Below are 16,280 nucleotides of genomic sequence, written 5' to 3'. Positions count from 1 at the left end.
AAGATAAATGTTTTTCATAAATAGCCTCTGGCTCAACAAAACATCAAATAAATACCTGATGAAAGAATGAGCCGCTACGATGCCGAAAACACAATTTCTGGGCGGTATTTTCGTTTCACTTAAATTGGCATCAAATACGAAAATAAAAGCCATAAACACGAATAGTTGAGATAAAAGTGGGCGATTAGTGGTCCACGCTCCACATTTTTCATGGACGGCGAACCGGTTAGAAACGACTTTGAAAAACACTTCCAGTGCAGCCGGTGCCCAGGCTCGGATTTCTGGCCCCTAAAGATTTTAAAAAATCGTGTATTTATGAGAATATTAATCGAAGGGAGAGGCTTTGATCTGGAGGAAAGTTTCAAGATATTGATCAAGAGCGACACTTGTGTGCAACACTTCCATTGTTGGATGGAAGCAGAATCGTCTGAAAGCAGATATTTAAAAAACCTGAGATGGATCATCAATCTTCCCGCGTCTGACAGGTTTGGTGGAAACCATTTGGGGAAAGATTTTATCCACACAATCTCCCGCCACATTGTCTCCCTACGGCTTGTAGTTCCAGCTGCGGATTTAAATTCTAAACAATGACGGTCTGAGATTGTAAGACTGATGATAGGGAGTGAAGGCAGGCGTGAGCCAAAACAAATCCCAGTGAGACCATACAGTTGTCTTCACCACACATTCAACAAGCTTCAGGGGAGTTTAGAAGAAGATCCGGCTTGACATGATGTATTTTGAATAAAATGGTACAAAAAAAAAAGGCCGTTTGAAAGCTTGAATCTATCAGTCTATTTTAATACGTTAGAGTTTTATCTTCAATCTGGAGACTCTTGTGATATTGCTAAAATAACAAGCTGCTACTTGTAGTTAATATACAAAACATTTGCACAGTGTTCATGTGAAGCTTAACAACTTATGTTAAGATCTTTAATAGATGTTTTATTTTTTTATTTACATAGACAAACCAGATTGATTTGGGAATGTTAAGCTAGCATGATGCGTTGATTTTGCCAGGATTATTAGGACAGAATTAACAGCAATAAATACAAAATTATTGTTACGTTTTGATCACAGAGAGAGGTGTCAATATTTTAAAATAAATATTGAATCTTAGTCATTTGTTGTTATCGTATTGGTTATTATTAACCTGTTAAAAATGTCAACAAAAAAACATTTATTTTACAAAATATTTCTTTGCAAGTTAGTAAACTTTTGTTGAAAGGGAGAACCGGATATTTAAATAAAAAGAAGCAAAAATGAAGTAAGTAAGTAAGTAGTATTTATTTATATAGCGCTTTTCGAGACCAGGGTCACAAAGCGCTTAAACAATCAAAACAATACTCAATAAAGTATATACTTTAAAGATCAAGATAATACTGAGAACAACACAGGAGTTCCAGAAAATCAAGAGTTATTTAATGGATATTATTGTTACTGTTTAAAGTCTTCTTTTTTAATTTTCTAATATAGATTAAACTTTTTTTTATTACAATATTTTCTTTTGATAAAGTTGCTTTGTTCTCGTTAATCTGATTCACATTTTATCAATTATGTTCTGAAGGGAGCACAGTGTACTATTACACCTAAAACAAAAACAGTCAAATCTAATTTTTTAACTTCTGATGTTTAATAGATAGATAGATAAGAAATAAAAAATGTTCCCACAGAATCCACGCGTCATCCTTTTATCGTCTCTTATCTTTAATAAAGCTAAAACAAGTTCCACATTTGTAAACCTGCTGTCCGCGAGATTCAATTGTTCTACTGCCCCCCTGTGGTGAGACGCGTCAAAAGTCTCCATTTCCGTTATGATTTACATTATAGGAGATAAATAAAGGCATTCATACAATAGCTTGAGTTCCTGGGAGTTGCTCTGTCGTATGCTCTGAGCGAAATACAAATAAAAATGTCTTTATTTGAATTTTTTCAACAGGATGTCGATGTAAGTTTCCTTCTCGTCCAGGATTCTTCTCAGATGATCTAACTCTGTCTGTTTTTCAAAAAGTTCTCGCTGCAGTCGTTGGTAGTTTTCCTCAAGTGTTTTACCGAAAACCTGAAAGAAGAAAATATATCACAGATCAATATTGACCATCAATTATTCGATTTTTGATGAGTAAAATTCTACCCTGCTTTCCTCCAGACAGAAGAGGTCTGTTGGATCTGCCCCACGGAGAAAGTGATTGACAGCTTCACTGACGAGATAAATGTAGTTATTAAGTTGAAAGTGATGATCTGTGTATGAAGGTAAACAAAGTCACATATACCTGTAACATGATACAGATCTCATGTTACAGGTTTACTATGAACATCTTCCGTTAAACTCGAACCTGTTGATGACTTCCTTGTACGTCATCAGGTCGCACAGAAACGTCTGAAGACCCTTCAGTCGCTCCTGGAGAAACTCCTTGTCGTAGTTGTCTTTGAGCCAACGTTTGGGAGGCAGGTGGAGGTGGACGTCTGGGAAGTCAACCCTGAGCTACAGCAGGACAGATAATAGTGCAGCCATTTAACACCAGCGCTTTAAGTTATAGCCTTTTTAATGGAAGAACTCATGAGGAAAGTGGCTCCCCCCATTGTTTCAACAGTGTAACTGCAACCACAAAGTGCAGCCTAAAGGAAATGAACAAAATCGCCATCTCCGGCCCACTCCGGTCGCACAGGATCAACTTTGATCTTTACAAATCAAAGTTAAAGAAATTTCTCCTCTAGAACCATCTAACGTTCTTAACGAAGAACCCTCTGACATGAAAGACCTTGATGTTGTCCTCACTTCGCCTGTGCCCGGAGAAATAAAAAAATTAAGAACAGAATCAGAGACTTTTAGAGCATAGTTTGGCAGGGTCCAATATTCACTGGTCCAAGAAGCTAACCAGACTCAGACCCGGGTCACGTAGAGAACAAAATAAATTTCAACCTCGGACCCTCCAGACATAGTTCAACGCCGTCTCCAATTATTTTGAAACATGGACCTTTTTTTCCGGACGAGAGTGTTTCATTCCTTGAAGCTACTTTTTTTTTTAACATTAGGACCTGGACTAATAGGTTGATCTAAATAGTCCCAGGACCTCTTCGGGCCGGGTGACTGATAATAAAAACGACAAACAATGTTTTTGTAGGTAAAAAAAGCTTGAGGACGTCAACCAAATAATTATCTGTGTTTATTGTATTTGGCATTTTTTATTTATCCCCTTATTATTTACAGATGAGAGAATAAAAAAGTGGCAAAAGAGCAAAAGTATCGCCCACTGAAGCAGAAAATAGTTCCTCTGTGTGAATACCTTCTTGCTGACGTCCGTGTTCAGAGTTACATTTTAACTTGTAATGGATAGTTTCTGTTAAAAAAAGAAGAAAAAAAAGGTTCCTCACCTGCTCACAGAGCTGACAGAAGTCTTTGTACCGTCGGAAGATCACCCAGCTGTCTCTGTGACCTCTGACCACCAGGATCTTGTAAACCTCCAGCACACAAAAACCCAGTTAGAATTCCTGATTAAAGAAAATAAATCATTGAATTTCCTTTTTTTTATATCATAATTTGATATAATTTGATATGATTTTTAATCATATTGAAAATGTGTCTTTTCAAACTATTTAAAGATATGTATGTTTTTAGGGAACATATCTTCATCTTGACCCGAAAAAGTATTTATTTAATTCTTACGCATTTAGAAAAGTTAAGATAAGTTAAGTTCCCAGAAGAAAGACCTTTTTTTTTTACATAAATACATAAGATAAGGTAAAACTTTATTGATCCTATGTATAAAAATAATGCATTTAAAACTGATAAAAAATCTTATATTATTATTATTATTATATCCTACTTTTTTATCTCAAGTATTATAAAGTAAGTGTTTCCATATCATATTAAGACAGTCACTGTAAATAACGTGGACCCTTAGGAAATGTTTTGACCACCCAAGGATGTTGAAAACCAACCGCAATAGACGTATAACTTAACATTTACCGTGACTTTGGTCCTCTCTTTTCGGGTCTCATATCCCAGCAGTGATGACGAGAAGAATCGCTCGCAGGAATCGTCTCTCAGCGAATCCTCGAAGTCTAAACTGTCCATCAAGTTTAAAAGCCGACACGAACACTGTCCAGACGCAGGTGTTTGTGAGTTGAATACCCGAACAGCATGTGATGATCGTACCTTTTTTCTTTTTGACTGATTTACTCTCTACCTGTAAAAGAAGAAGTTACTCATTGATGCCCAGTTGCTCACTCTGTGTTTTATTATGTTAAAATCATTTTTATTGAACGTGGTTGTAAAAGTTAATGATCTGTACGGGGGAAAATCTTAGTTGAATCTTGCAACAATAATCATAATACAATTTTATTGCCATGTGCAAAGATGTTTGTTGTTAAGCAACTTGTAAATAAAACTATTATTGTTAATTCTCATTATGATTATGTTATTTAAAGGCGCCTTTCTGGAAACTCAACTGTAGTAGCCTAGCTAGTGTTTTCAGTGAGACATGAAAATAATAATATTTTTTAAAAATCGATTAATTTTTCATTCTCATGATCAGTCGGAAAATGTCGTAAACTTAAAATGTAGAATTGATTATATAATAGTTTTAAAAATGGTCCTGAGTAGCTGGGACAGGCTCCACACACAGTTTCTCCATTAAACAACAACTTGTGAGATGATTTAATTGTGTCATAAATAGATCTTGGACTCAAAAATGAAATATTTGCATTAGAAAATCTGCTTTAAGCCCCGCCCACTGCAATCGCTTGTTTTTTCTGGAGATGAAATCTTGTTTATTATAACCAGGCCGACTCTGCTGTGATTGGTCAAGCATCTGGGTTGGTCACCACACGTCATTAATCCATCTCCAAGCGTTGCGTGCCGGCTGGAGAAAAATAAATGAAGCCATTATTATTATCATTATAGACTTTGGTCTCGTAACCTCTCGTTCGCTCAGATTTCCGACGGGGGGGAGAACTTAATAAAGTGATAAATCCAATAAGACTTCAACATTTGAAACGCGTGAGTAAAGAGTTAATGGGTCGGTTTACTCATGAATTGTCCTTTAAGTAAACACGTTACAAATAATGAATGACACGCAACATCCATTCATTTTCCCACGCTCTGTCACCCGCCATAAACACATGTTCCTGAACGCACCTCGCGGAAACCCGGAAGTGTGTCGTCATCAGCCAAACAAACCACCTGCCTTCCCCCGAAACAACGACGCCGTATATATGCGTCTCTGCTCGTGTCATCGATGTCACTGGAGCGAGAGAAGATCAGTCGCAGAGTCAAAAACATTCCATCTTCACAAACATCTCTCGCCGGTTCTTCCCGCCGTTGACCTCCTGCTCCGGCGTCGTTAGCTTAGCTCGCCATCACTGAGAAAAAAACTTCTGCTTTTCTGTCACACGAGAAGAAGAGGGAAGAAGGAACGACGGAAACAAGAGTCATGGACGCGGCTATGGGCTGCCTGACCCTGGACAGTCTGACCAGCACCCTGCCCGTGATCCCCTACCAGAAGCTGACCGACCTGTACTACCTGAGCAGAGGCGGCTTCGGCACCGTGTTCAAGGCTCAGCACTCGGACTGGAGGACCACCGTGGCTGTCAAGTGCCTCATCCTGGACTCACCTTTTGGAGAAAGGTATTATAAAAATGTCTTTTTGATTTGATCTATACAAACATATGAACACGAGACCGTTTATTCAAATCTAATAACAATATATGAACATGGTTTGTTATTAATAAATCAAGATTCACATAATAAAGACATAAGTCACTTTTTACTTGTGCAACAAATGACATCAATTCATAAAAATACTGAAAAACTAAACTCTGCTACGGGAAAATTTAGGGACTATATATATATATATATTTTTAAGATATTTGTTTATTGATTTTTTACATAAAACAACCAGTACAGCTCAACAGTGTAAATGGTATGATACACAGAAAAAATAAAAAATATGAAAGAAGAAAATGTCCATCATAAGAAGGGAAATAACATTTTTGCAGCTGTAAAAATAAAAGTATATATATATAGATATATATATATCTATATATATATAGATATATATATCCACACACACTCAAACATATACAGTATATTCATTAAAAAAAATATGAAAAGATGTAAAGATACATACTTGTATAATTAACAGAGAAGATAAAAAAGAACCAAAAACACAAAATAAAAACAAAAACAAAAGCAAAACAACAAAAAAAAAAGAGAAACACAAATGGTCCGCACACACACACCCCACCCCAGATCCTGTAGATAATGACATTGTCAATCTAAACAAGCATTCAAGACAAACAAGAAATAAAAGAAAAGATTGTCATGAGGTGACAGTCAAGTGCATTGTCCTTGCATATGCCAGAAAAGGTCCCCACATCCTTTTGAACTTAGTGCTGGACCCTCTTAAAGTGTGATGTATTTTTTTTCCAATTTTAAGTTGCTGAGCACTTCTTTCAGCCACGATGTGTGTGATGGAGTTGCTGGTGATTTCCATCTCGTCAAGATGAGGCGTCGGGCCAGTAATGTTGAAAAGGCTACTACATCTTTTTAGAGTTTGGTTAGAGGTAGATCAGGGACTATATTTTTTACAGAATCAAAATGTGGTTAACCAAAGTTAAACCCACTCAATTGGTACCGATATTAAGTTCATCCAAAAATGTAAGTAATTGAATCTTCCTTTTTTTTTTTAGCATTTTGGAGACAATATTTATCTGATAAAAATCGACCTTTTTCTCATTTAAACTTGCTTTTAAACTGATCTATCCCTCAGCTACATCTCTGACATGTAAAAAACTTTGTTCGTGTGATGTTGTCTTTTAATTCTCGACTAGTTTCCTTCATTTATTAGTGGGCTGTGCTCGCCGACCCACTATGGACACCTCAGAGCTACAGGTCCATAGTGGGTGAAAAAACTGATAAATTTCCAGTAAGTAAGTATTTTTTATTTATATAGTGCTTTTCCAGAACAGGGTCACAAAGCGCTTAAACAATCAAAACAATATTCAATAAAATATAAACTTTAAAGGTCAAGATAAAACTGATAACACAACAGGAGTTCCAGAAAATCAAGTAAAAGCCTGAACAAATAAAAATGTCTTAAGATGTTTCTTAAAGGAGTCAGTACACTCTATCAAGCGCAAAGAGAGAGGAAGATCGTTCCAAAGCTTGGAAGGATTTCTCTCCTCTGGTCCTGAACCGAAGGTCAAAAAGTCACAACTCTGCAACATGTTGCTACTGTGAGGAAACGCGTTTTTTGAAGCGAGGAGTGGACTGTCAGGAAACCTGTCAGCAGACCGGCAAATGTGAAAGGAATGTTCTGTTGGTTTTATCTCCATCAGAAGCTTCATTCATTTACTGTTTCCTGAATACACACAAGTCTTCCGATCATTTTAGAGTAACCTAATTTCATTTCCCCTCATTTTTTTCTTAATAAAACAAAGATTTTTATAACACTAATTGTATACTTTACAAGTCATTAAAATCTTTTGATCCTTTCATGTAAACCTCATGTCAGCAAGTCAAGATAATCCATTCAAATGTTATTCTTAAATCTCAAAACCTCCATCAACGACTGCCAAACCTCCTAGATCGACTCCAGCAGCTCCTTCATTTTGACCTGTCCACATAATTCAAGGATGCCCTGTGTTTCCCCTCCAGCTGGAGCTACTTCACCATATATAGATACATTTTTCTTCATTATCTATTTTCACGGCTCCGTTGAATCTACCTTTTCGTTGCACACCTTTTCATGTTTTTCCTGAAACGCTCTGTTGCTATGGTTCGCATCAAATAAATCATCCGGCTAATGATCCTCAACACACGGCATTGTTCACCGGGCTCCATCTGAGACTGATAATAGGTCCATGATAAATATTGTCGCATGCTGTAATGATCATCGTGTGAGGCTATTAAATCAGCGCGGCTGGCTGTGTTTAAGGGAGAGGAGCTCTCTGATGAAAGAGGCCGAGGTCCTCCACAAAGTCAGGTTCAACTACATCATCCAGATCTTTGGCATCTGCAACGAGCCAGAGTTCCTCTGCATCGTGACGGAGTTCATGAGTAACGGCTCCCTGGACCTGCTGCTGCACCAGGTAGGCTGACTCGCCTGTTCCTGTTTTACTTGTTAGGATTGCTTTTGAGATTTACTGTAAGAAGGAAGTAGAATCGCATGAGAGGAAATACTGTCTTAAGTCACGCATGCCAGTCTTAACATTTGGGAATTCCTTGGATATAGAAGGACTTGTTTCCGGTTCTGGCCTGGCCCTTGCGTCTTCGGATCCTGTACGAGATCGCCCTCGGGGTCAACTTCCTCCACAACATGAACCCACCCCTCTTGCACCACGACCTGAAGACCCAAAATATTCTCCTGGATAGTGAATTCCATGTAAAGGTGAGTTATGAAGAGATCAGCTGAGAAGCAAGAGTGAGGCTTTCTTGAGTGTCTGTCAAAAATCCAAAAGGTTTTACGATTCAATAAAGTTCAAGTCGTCTGTTTTTCAAGCGGGTAGCAGAAGTAAGTAGTGAATAATCCCTGGTTATCAGATGTCAGAGAGGAAGTGAGAAATAAACTGTTGAAAGAGGTCTTGACTAAAAGAAGAACAAAATAGAGTTGGTCAAATAAAGAATAACAAAAGTTTAAAATGTTAGTGATGTTTTGGATGTTACTTTAAAACCAAAAAATGATTTATCAGACATTACTAGGTGGTCAGTGAAGGCACCATTAGCTGTTTAAATGAAAGGTTTGCGTATACTTTTATTTTTGAAAATATTCTCAAAAACATTACGTAAAATGAAAGATAAATAAAGCGGGATTTAAATGAAAGTAAAAAATAAATTGAATGCAAGTTTATTTTCTTCTCATATTTTCTGTATTATTTGGTTGTTATTTTTTTTAACAGTATTTTTAACAATGCTTTTTCAATGTCATTTTCTTTGCTCGCCCCACTCTGGGAGTCAGTGCCACTTGGCTCTCAAACCCCTTTACAGAAGTAGGTCAGAGACATCAGTTTCATATAAAGTACGGATCGTCTTTTCGTTACTAGGAGGATAAAATGAGGAATTAGTTATTTTAAACGAATGACATTCAGAAAATTGACAACGGCAGAACTGACGATGTCCGTCATTGCAGTAACACTTTTCCGTCAAAGGGGGAGCCAGATACACTTTTCTAAACCATACTGATTGGGACTTTAAAGGATAGGGTCGGTGATCTTAAAACGTTATGCAGAAGCTCCATTTTGAATTCTTGCCTCCAAAACCACTCGGTTCGAAATATTCCCCGAAACTGCCCCTCCCAAATTATTCCTGTAGTTCACATCAACCTAGTTTCCGATAATAGAATAGAATTTCCTGCTGTCCCACACACTGAGGAAGTAGGTCAGTCTGATAGAAGCGACAGTTGGTAAAGCTGTTTATCTAATGTGGAAGCATGAAGGGAACAAAAAAATGTACTGACATCTCTGGATCAGATCCAAAACCAGCTCCTGGAGTTTTGCTTCTTTTAGCTTTAGTTCAATTCATGTCGTGTTGCAAGAAACGTGTCGCTTATCTCGTAGATATATATCGAAGTAACATTCCACAGCAATGTATTTAAGAAATGAAGTCAACTCTTGATAAAGAAGGATGAGTCGGGTTAAGTATCTTTATTTGGTGCTTGATCCATTTTTTTTTTCTTCTTTTAGATTGCAGACTTCGGTCTGTCCAAGTGGCGGAGGTTCTCCGTCAGCAAAGGTTCGGGGTCGAAGCCGACAGAAATGAGGGGCACAGTGATCTACATGCCTCCGGAGGAGTACAAGCACGAGGAGGAGCCGAGCAAGAGCCACCGAGCCGATGTGAAGCACGACATGTACAGGTACGACTTTACAAGCAAACTCTAGTCGAGAGGGAAAAGGAGGTGTGAAAATGAAAGTTTGGCTGTTGCTGAAGGGAAAGTCCAGGTCACCCCGGCTGAATGTCATTGTTTGCCTGAAAGTCGTCTCACTTCCTTCAACCGTCTCAGTGTAAATCTACTCTATTTGTTCTTCTTCCAGCTTCGCCATCATCATGTGGGAGGTCCTCTCCAGACGGATCCCATTTGAAGGTTGGTCGTTTTAAATAACGTCTCTTTCCTTCTGCGGATTCCTCGACTGACTCTGAATTATCGTGTCCCAGACGTGCCCAACCCTCTGACCATCATGTTCAGGGTGCTGCAAGGATTGCGCCCCGAAACCAGTGCGGACTTCCTGTCCGCCGACATTCCCAGTCGAGAGACCCTCATCCATTTAATGAAATCGGGCTGGAACACCAACCCTGATGATCGACCCTCCTTCCTTAGTAAGCTCAGACTTTATACCGGATCTAAGGAAGTTGGTTTTTATCTTCTTTTTAATCATCATCGTGATTGTTGTTATTATCTGTTTATTCTAACATTTTTATTTAAAGGACAATCTGTGCAAATCATTTTCCTAAAAGCTACAGTTTTGACTCATTTTTATTTAATTAAGGTTTTGTTTCTGTCAATTTTCTATTTTATTATATAGTTAAATTACATTAACATAAGTTAACACAAGAGTTACATTTATTTAGAACACTTTTTTGCATATAATTGCGATTTACCAAAATATCCTAAATATTAATATTTACATATAATTCCCTCGGATTCGCATTTTACCATTAGAATGTAAAAATGTTCTGTACATTCTATCCAAGATAAATTAAAAATGATCATGTTTTTAAGCTAATATATAACATGTTTACATTTTGGCCCCACAGTGTAGTTTTATATTTGTTTTAGAAACGTTGAGAATATTTGAACACAGTAACTGCGGGATCCGTTGTTTGCTCCTTCTCTAATAATGAAATGTATATTGATGTTTATCTATGTATTATAGTATGTTTATATAACACTGTCACATTGATTAAGAAATCCTGAATCATTCTGGGATTTTCTAAATGCCTCACTTTATTATTGCACTCGGTGATGAACCCGTCGAGCAGGTCTGCTCCTCTCACCCACGTGTGACCTGATCCGGATATGATTGGATGGACGTCATGACAATTAATCAGGTTTTAACGCTTTTCTCTATTTTAGTGTGTCTGGTGGAGCTGGAGCCCATGGTGAGGAGTTATGACGAAATCCTCCTCTTGGAAGCCGTTTTGGAGATCAAGAGGGCAAAGGTGTGTTTTTATTTATTTTATCAGCTCTTAACCCACACAGCGGGGGAAAACCCTCACAAGCAGGACTGAAATAAGGAAGTAAATAAGGTTACGTGGTTAAAAAAATATCACCAAAGGTACTTTCCATGTGTAATGTAAAGGGGGAATTCTGGTCGTGTCAGAGAATGATGAGCTGACGAAGGAAGAAAAAGATCTTCCCCTTTTTTACTGTTGAGTCACAGACATTGATTTTTTTTACTTTACTGACAATAAACACAATTCATCATTTCAAATGTGGATTTTTTTTTTAGCATTTATTATTATTATTGTTTGTTTAATGATATAATTAAATCGTTTATTTACTAAAGGTTTGAATTAATCAATTTTCTTAGTTTAAATAAGTGAACATTTTCAAAATTAATGCAGTTTTTTTTTTTTACATAATAGAGTTTGTCGTTCTAATTCCAATCGTTTGTTTTTATTGAATAATTTAATTCGATTATTTGATATGGAAAGGTTGAATTTGTTTTCGTTTTTATAATTGAATTAGAAAATGTTGATGAACAAATAAACATTTGAATACATGTTAAATAATCGTGATATAATATTTTTTTTTAATTTATAGCCTTTCATTTTAAATTGAGTATTACAATGTTGGTATTATAGTACCAGTATTTTAGCATTTCTAATAGTTTTAATGATAATTAATTTCGAATTTCTTTTTTTTTTATTCGAAAAACAAATTCAGCCTTTCAATATAAGAATTATGAATGGAAATGTGTATAAATAAATAACAATGCTTAATAGACGTTTCATTCAAATTAAAAGCTTTAACATTTAAAATGTTAATTTCGACCATTTAATATTCTGATGACACTTTCAAAGTTTTTGTGTCTCTAGCAGTGACGAGGATTAACTCAAATTACGATCCATATTCAAAATGGACTGCTAGTGCGCCCTCTAGTGGCAGATGTTGTTTAAAGCCTTTCATTTTTAGGCGTGATGTCAAACACGTTTGTTCTCGGTTTTTCGATCTCATGAGGGTCAAAACAATGCGGCTTGTTCTGCTTTTTCTTTCCCGTCACTGTGACTCATAAACTTTCTTCTTCTTCTTCTTCTGCTGTGTGAGCAGGTGAGGCAGACCTCCCCGGACTACTGCTTGTCCCAGCCCGAGCCTGAGAGTCGAGGGGACCAGGACTCCCTCAGGAAGTGCAGCTCAAGCCCCTTCTCGTCCCTCCCCGGACCTCTCGCCAGCGACCCGCCATCTTCCTCCAGAGGTGGCGTCCGTGTTCGTCATCAACTCCTTCTCTTCTCTGACCCTTCATTTTTTTTCTCGTTCCAGACGGGCGTCGTGGGTCGGTCTTATTCACGCCCCTGGAGCCTGGAAAGACGTTGATGGAAGATCGGACCACCATCAACGATCTGAACGTCAGGGACAAACCCCACGTGTCTGATAACGTGACGGCCTCTTATAACCACGACGTCAGCGCCAAGTCTCCGCCGGCAGGTACACGCATCGTTCACGAGTCTAATCTGACATGTAAACGTGTGGAAGGATATCATCCTAATATGTTGAATTACACAGTTAACATGTTTTATTTATTTAAATATTGAATTATTTCTTTAAATTTTTTTATTTATTTAAATAATAACATTATACTATGTGTGAAAAAACAAAACAATAACTTATTTATTCATTTTTAAACATTCAATATATTTTTAAATGACAAATATACCTTTCAACTTGTTAAAATACATTTTTTAAATAAAATAAATTCAACTTTTAATATAGCAATTATTTAACCCTTGGGTTATCAGGGGTCAAAGTGACCCAAAGCTTGTTCCCCTTGATGCTGATCCAACACAACACAAGGTTGATAAAATGATTGAAGGAAAATATTCTTTAAATAAAGTTTCAATAAAAAAAAAAACAATAAATGTTAAATTAATTTAATATTCTGATAATACTGATATACTTTGATACTGACCTCCACACTCCTGCAGATAATTCTCCCCCCGCTCGCCGCTCGCCTCCCGCCAAGGGTCCGATCTCCCAGTGGATCACGGCTCGTCGAGAGGAGATCATCTCCAGGATGACCGAGGCGTGTCTCTACCAGAACCTGGACGCGCTGCTGTCCGCCTCCCTGATCATGAGGGAGGACTACGAGCTGGTCCTCAGCCAGCCCACGCCCTCGGCCAAGGCGCGCCAGCTGCTGGACTGTTCCGACAAGCACAGCGAAGACTTCTGCCTCGTCCTCGTGCGGAAGCTGTGGGAGAACAAGCAGATGAACCTGCAACCTTTCCCGGAGGAGGTCGTGAACGCGTCTCCCACGGCGCCGCAGCCGCACACGAACACGTCAACCATGTTTTACAACATTCCCAAAAACATATAGCTCTGACAGCATTATTCAAACTTTTTTGTTTTCCTAAAGAAACAATTTTTTAAAGATCTTTATTTGAGTTAGAAGATTAAGCCTTCTTTGCCATTTTGGTTCCTATTATGAGCAGATAAACTAGTTACTAGTACTACTAGTAACTAGTAGTACTAGTTACTAGTAGTACTTTTGAGTTGACACAGGAGGTCTTGAGTTCAGCTTGAGGCAGGTTCAATGGTCCGATAGATGGTTTCAAATGGGACCAGACTTTACTACCTTTAAGGTCGTTTAAAAACTGACACATTCCATTTGTCAGAGACTTTTAATACGTTTAATAAATCATTTTCGTTACATTCTCCACTGCCTACTTTAAAAAAAAACTGATGTTTAATTTATGTTCTGAAATAATGAAAAGAAGTTGATTTATTCCTTAAAGCGAAAGACGGAAACCGTCAAATTGTATTTTGTAGACTTTATTTAAAAATCTGTTACGATTTTATGATATATTTTAGGTGTCTTCCAGTCGAAGAGTGGCAGCAATATAACTTTTTTATATCATGGTTTAACTTTAAATTCTGTACTTAAATGAAGATCCTTAGAGTGCAGCTTCAAATACAAATGTCTTTAATTTTATCGTTACAATGAGAGAAAATATGTATTTAATATGTCAGATGATGTTTATTATTATTATTTTCCGTGCCTCGTTTGATGTCTGATGTTTCTGCCATGAAGGCGAGCACTTTTGTTGAAACAATTTTAAGAATTGTGGAGGTTTTTGTATCTATTTTTGTATGAAAGTTCACGTGAGACTTGTAAGGAATAGTTGTTGTTTCTGGTTTAACTGGACTTAACGAACATCTTTTTATTAAAAAAACTTTTGTATGTTTCCAATTTCGTGGTTCAATTAGAAAGAAATGAAGTATTAAAAAACTTGAATTATTGAATTGATTAGCTTGCACTACCTATGAGTAGTGATCAGTACCGATAACCAAAGCAGATTATTGCGTTTTCTTTGTTACGTTTTTTTCAAATTCCCCCCAAAAAGTCCTTTGTTCAAAACCCATCAGTTTTATCCCCTTTATTGCTGCTGAGTTTCATATTTTAATGTGTTTTGCTGTTTAAGTGTTTTATAAACGGTGACCTCGAGGGTCCAGAATGGCTCCTTTAAATATTATTTTTATGGAACATATTTTGATGCATTCTTGCCACCAACTTATTGGAATGTATTTTGGGTATTTGAGAAAGGTATTTTAGCAACGTTATAAAGTACAAAATAATGCTGACAGAACGTGACCATGTATTTTTTCAGACCGTTGTCTTGACTCAGGAAATCTGAATTGTTGCTTTAAATTCACATGTCTCTCATCATGACCATGTTTGAAAATGTATAAAGTTCTGCCCAATATCAAAGCACGGCGAACAAGAGGTTACGAGAGCGTAGTCCATGATGACGTTATAGTAGGTTAACTCCGCCTCCAGCCAGCTGTAATCACACCCCGCTTTGTTTATACAACAAATCCCTTGGGGGCAGAGACTTCTGGATTTGAAGATGTGCAGTGACAAATGCTGATGTTTGACCAATCACAGCAGAGTGGGTGTGGTTATGATAAATGAGAATTCATCTTCAGAGAAATTGTTTTCAGTGGGCGGGGCTTAAGATCATTTTCTAATATAAATATTTCAATTAAAAGAGAGTTTTGTACAAACAGACACATAATGATGAGTACAATAGAGGAACGTCTTTTCAGGAGACACTTAAATTAACACATTAGTTGCTCTTTAAAAATACATGTTTCAACCTAAAGACAATCGAAATTCTCTTAATCCCGCACATGTGTTGTGATTCTATATCCCCGGAAGTGAACTGTGATAATGGGGAAAATGAACTAATGGCTGACAAGGAACTCTCCAATTCAAAGAAAAGAAAAATATCGCCTTTTTTTATGCTAAAGCCTTTTTGAAAAAAGTGATTGAAAACGTTTTGGAACCAAAGCTAGAAGTTGTATTTTTTTTTGCATCCATTAAGCCATCCATCCATTGGTTCAGAGCCGACTTGTCTACGTCAAGAGGAGTTGTAGCAAAATGTTCTGGATTTTTCAGGTCAGCTAAAGTGTTTTTCACGCGATCTAACTTAGTTAAAGCATATCCTTTAATTCCCAAAAAAAGACACTTGACCAGCCCTGTTGTAGATGTGTGAAAAAAATGTAAAGTTGGTAAAAATGTATCCCAAACAACCTCCATAGAGAGGACGTAAGGTGACACAAAAACACAAACCAGAACACATTGGATCATGCCAGGTTGTAGCAAGAAGTCGTAATGTTATGGCCGATTCCTTTTCGTCTTGTTGGCCCAGGTCTGGTTACAATCGTGAGATGTTGTTCCAGACAGTTTCCTCTGGCCTCGCTACGACTCCCACCGCCCGTCTTGAATGTTGGTGTGCCTGGGCAGGGGGGCGCAGGAATGAGGCCCCACTCCTGTCTGAAAATAGACGCAGCAGCAACACGAGAGTGACCCGCTTGGATAAAAAACCCAGTCCTTGGTCGCGCTTCAACGACAGGAACTGCCATTTAAACTGTGCTGCTGCCGCTGCTGACGGGAACAAGGCCCGAGAGTGTGAGGAACAACAAAGTTGGTGAGCTTCTCTACGTCTCCTCACGCTTCTTACTAACAGCTTTCAGACCAGGGGTGATGACATGTCGTCTATTTGTAGTCCCACACGTGGAGCTCAGTGGATCAGCCTTCATGACTCAGACCCTGCTTTCTCTTCAGAGGTC

At 37.7% G+C, this 16,280-nt stretch overlaps 2 protein-coding genes across 5 annotated transcripts; one reads left to right on the top strand and one right to left on the bottom strand.

Annotated features, from left to right (window-relative positions):
• Positions 1 to 1,691: 1,691 nt before the first annotated feature.
• LOC148063482 (sorting nexin-16-like) lies at positions 1,692 to 5,260 on the bottom strand. 4 transcript variants are annotated; one of them, XM_087810312.1, is made up of 7 exons: positions 5,135 to 5,260; positions 4,154 to 4,184; positions 3,965 to 4,096; positions 3,370 to 3,456; positions 2,331 to 2,479; positions 2,129 to 2,195; positions 1,692 to 2,056 (listed from the first exon to the last, which is right to left on the bottom strand). In XM_087810312.1, the coding sequence occupies exons 3-7, from the start codon at positions 4,070 to 4,072 to the stop codon at positions 1,916 to 1,918; spliced, it is 552 nt and encodes a 183-aa protein (XP_087666438.1). In that variant the 5' UTR covers positions 4,073 to 4,096; positions 4,154 to 4,184; positions 5,135 to 5,260; the 3' UTR covers positions 1,692 to 1,915. The 4 variants fall into 4 exon arrangements, with proteins under 4 accessions (XP_087666438.1, XP_087666437.1, XP_087666439.1 ...); XM_087810311.1 differs by having other exon boundaries at positions 3,965 to 4,184; XM_087810313.1 differs by lacking the exon at positions 5,135 to 5,260 and having other exon boundaries at positions 4,154 to 4,216.
• Positions 5,223 to 14,393, top strand: ripk2 (receptor-interacting serine-threonine kinase 2). Its single transcript, XM_087810309.1, has 10 exons — positions 5,223 to 5,623; positions 7,935 to 8,088; positions 8,232 to 8,387; positions 9,679 to 9,848; positions 10,027 to 10,076; positions 10,148 to 10,309; positions 11,067 to 11,152; positions 12,264 to 12,408; positions 12,474 to 12,638; positions 13,136 to 14,393. The coding sequence occupies exons 1-10, from the start codon at positions 5,430 to 5,432 to the stop codon at positions 13,522 to 13,524; spliced, it is 1,671 nt and encodes a 556-aa protein (XP_087666435.1). The 5' UTR covers positions 5,223 to 5,429; the 3' UTR covers positions 13,525 to 14,393.
• The last annotated feature ends 1,887 nt before the right edge of the window (positions 14,394 to 16,280 follow it).

This window comes from Callionymus lyra, chromosome 16 (genome assembly GCF_982586985.1).
Source record: "Callionymus lyra chromosome 16, fCalLyr1.hap1.1, whole genome shotgun sequence".
In the NCBI taxonomy this organism is placed as follows: domain Eukaryota; kingdom Metazoa; phylum Chordata; class Actinopteri; order Syngnathiformes; family Callionymidae; genus Callionymus; species Callionymus lyra.
Note: the sequence above shows the minus strand (reverse complement) of the source record. Positions and strands in the feature narration are given on the sequence as shown.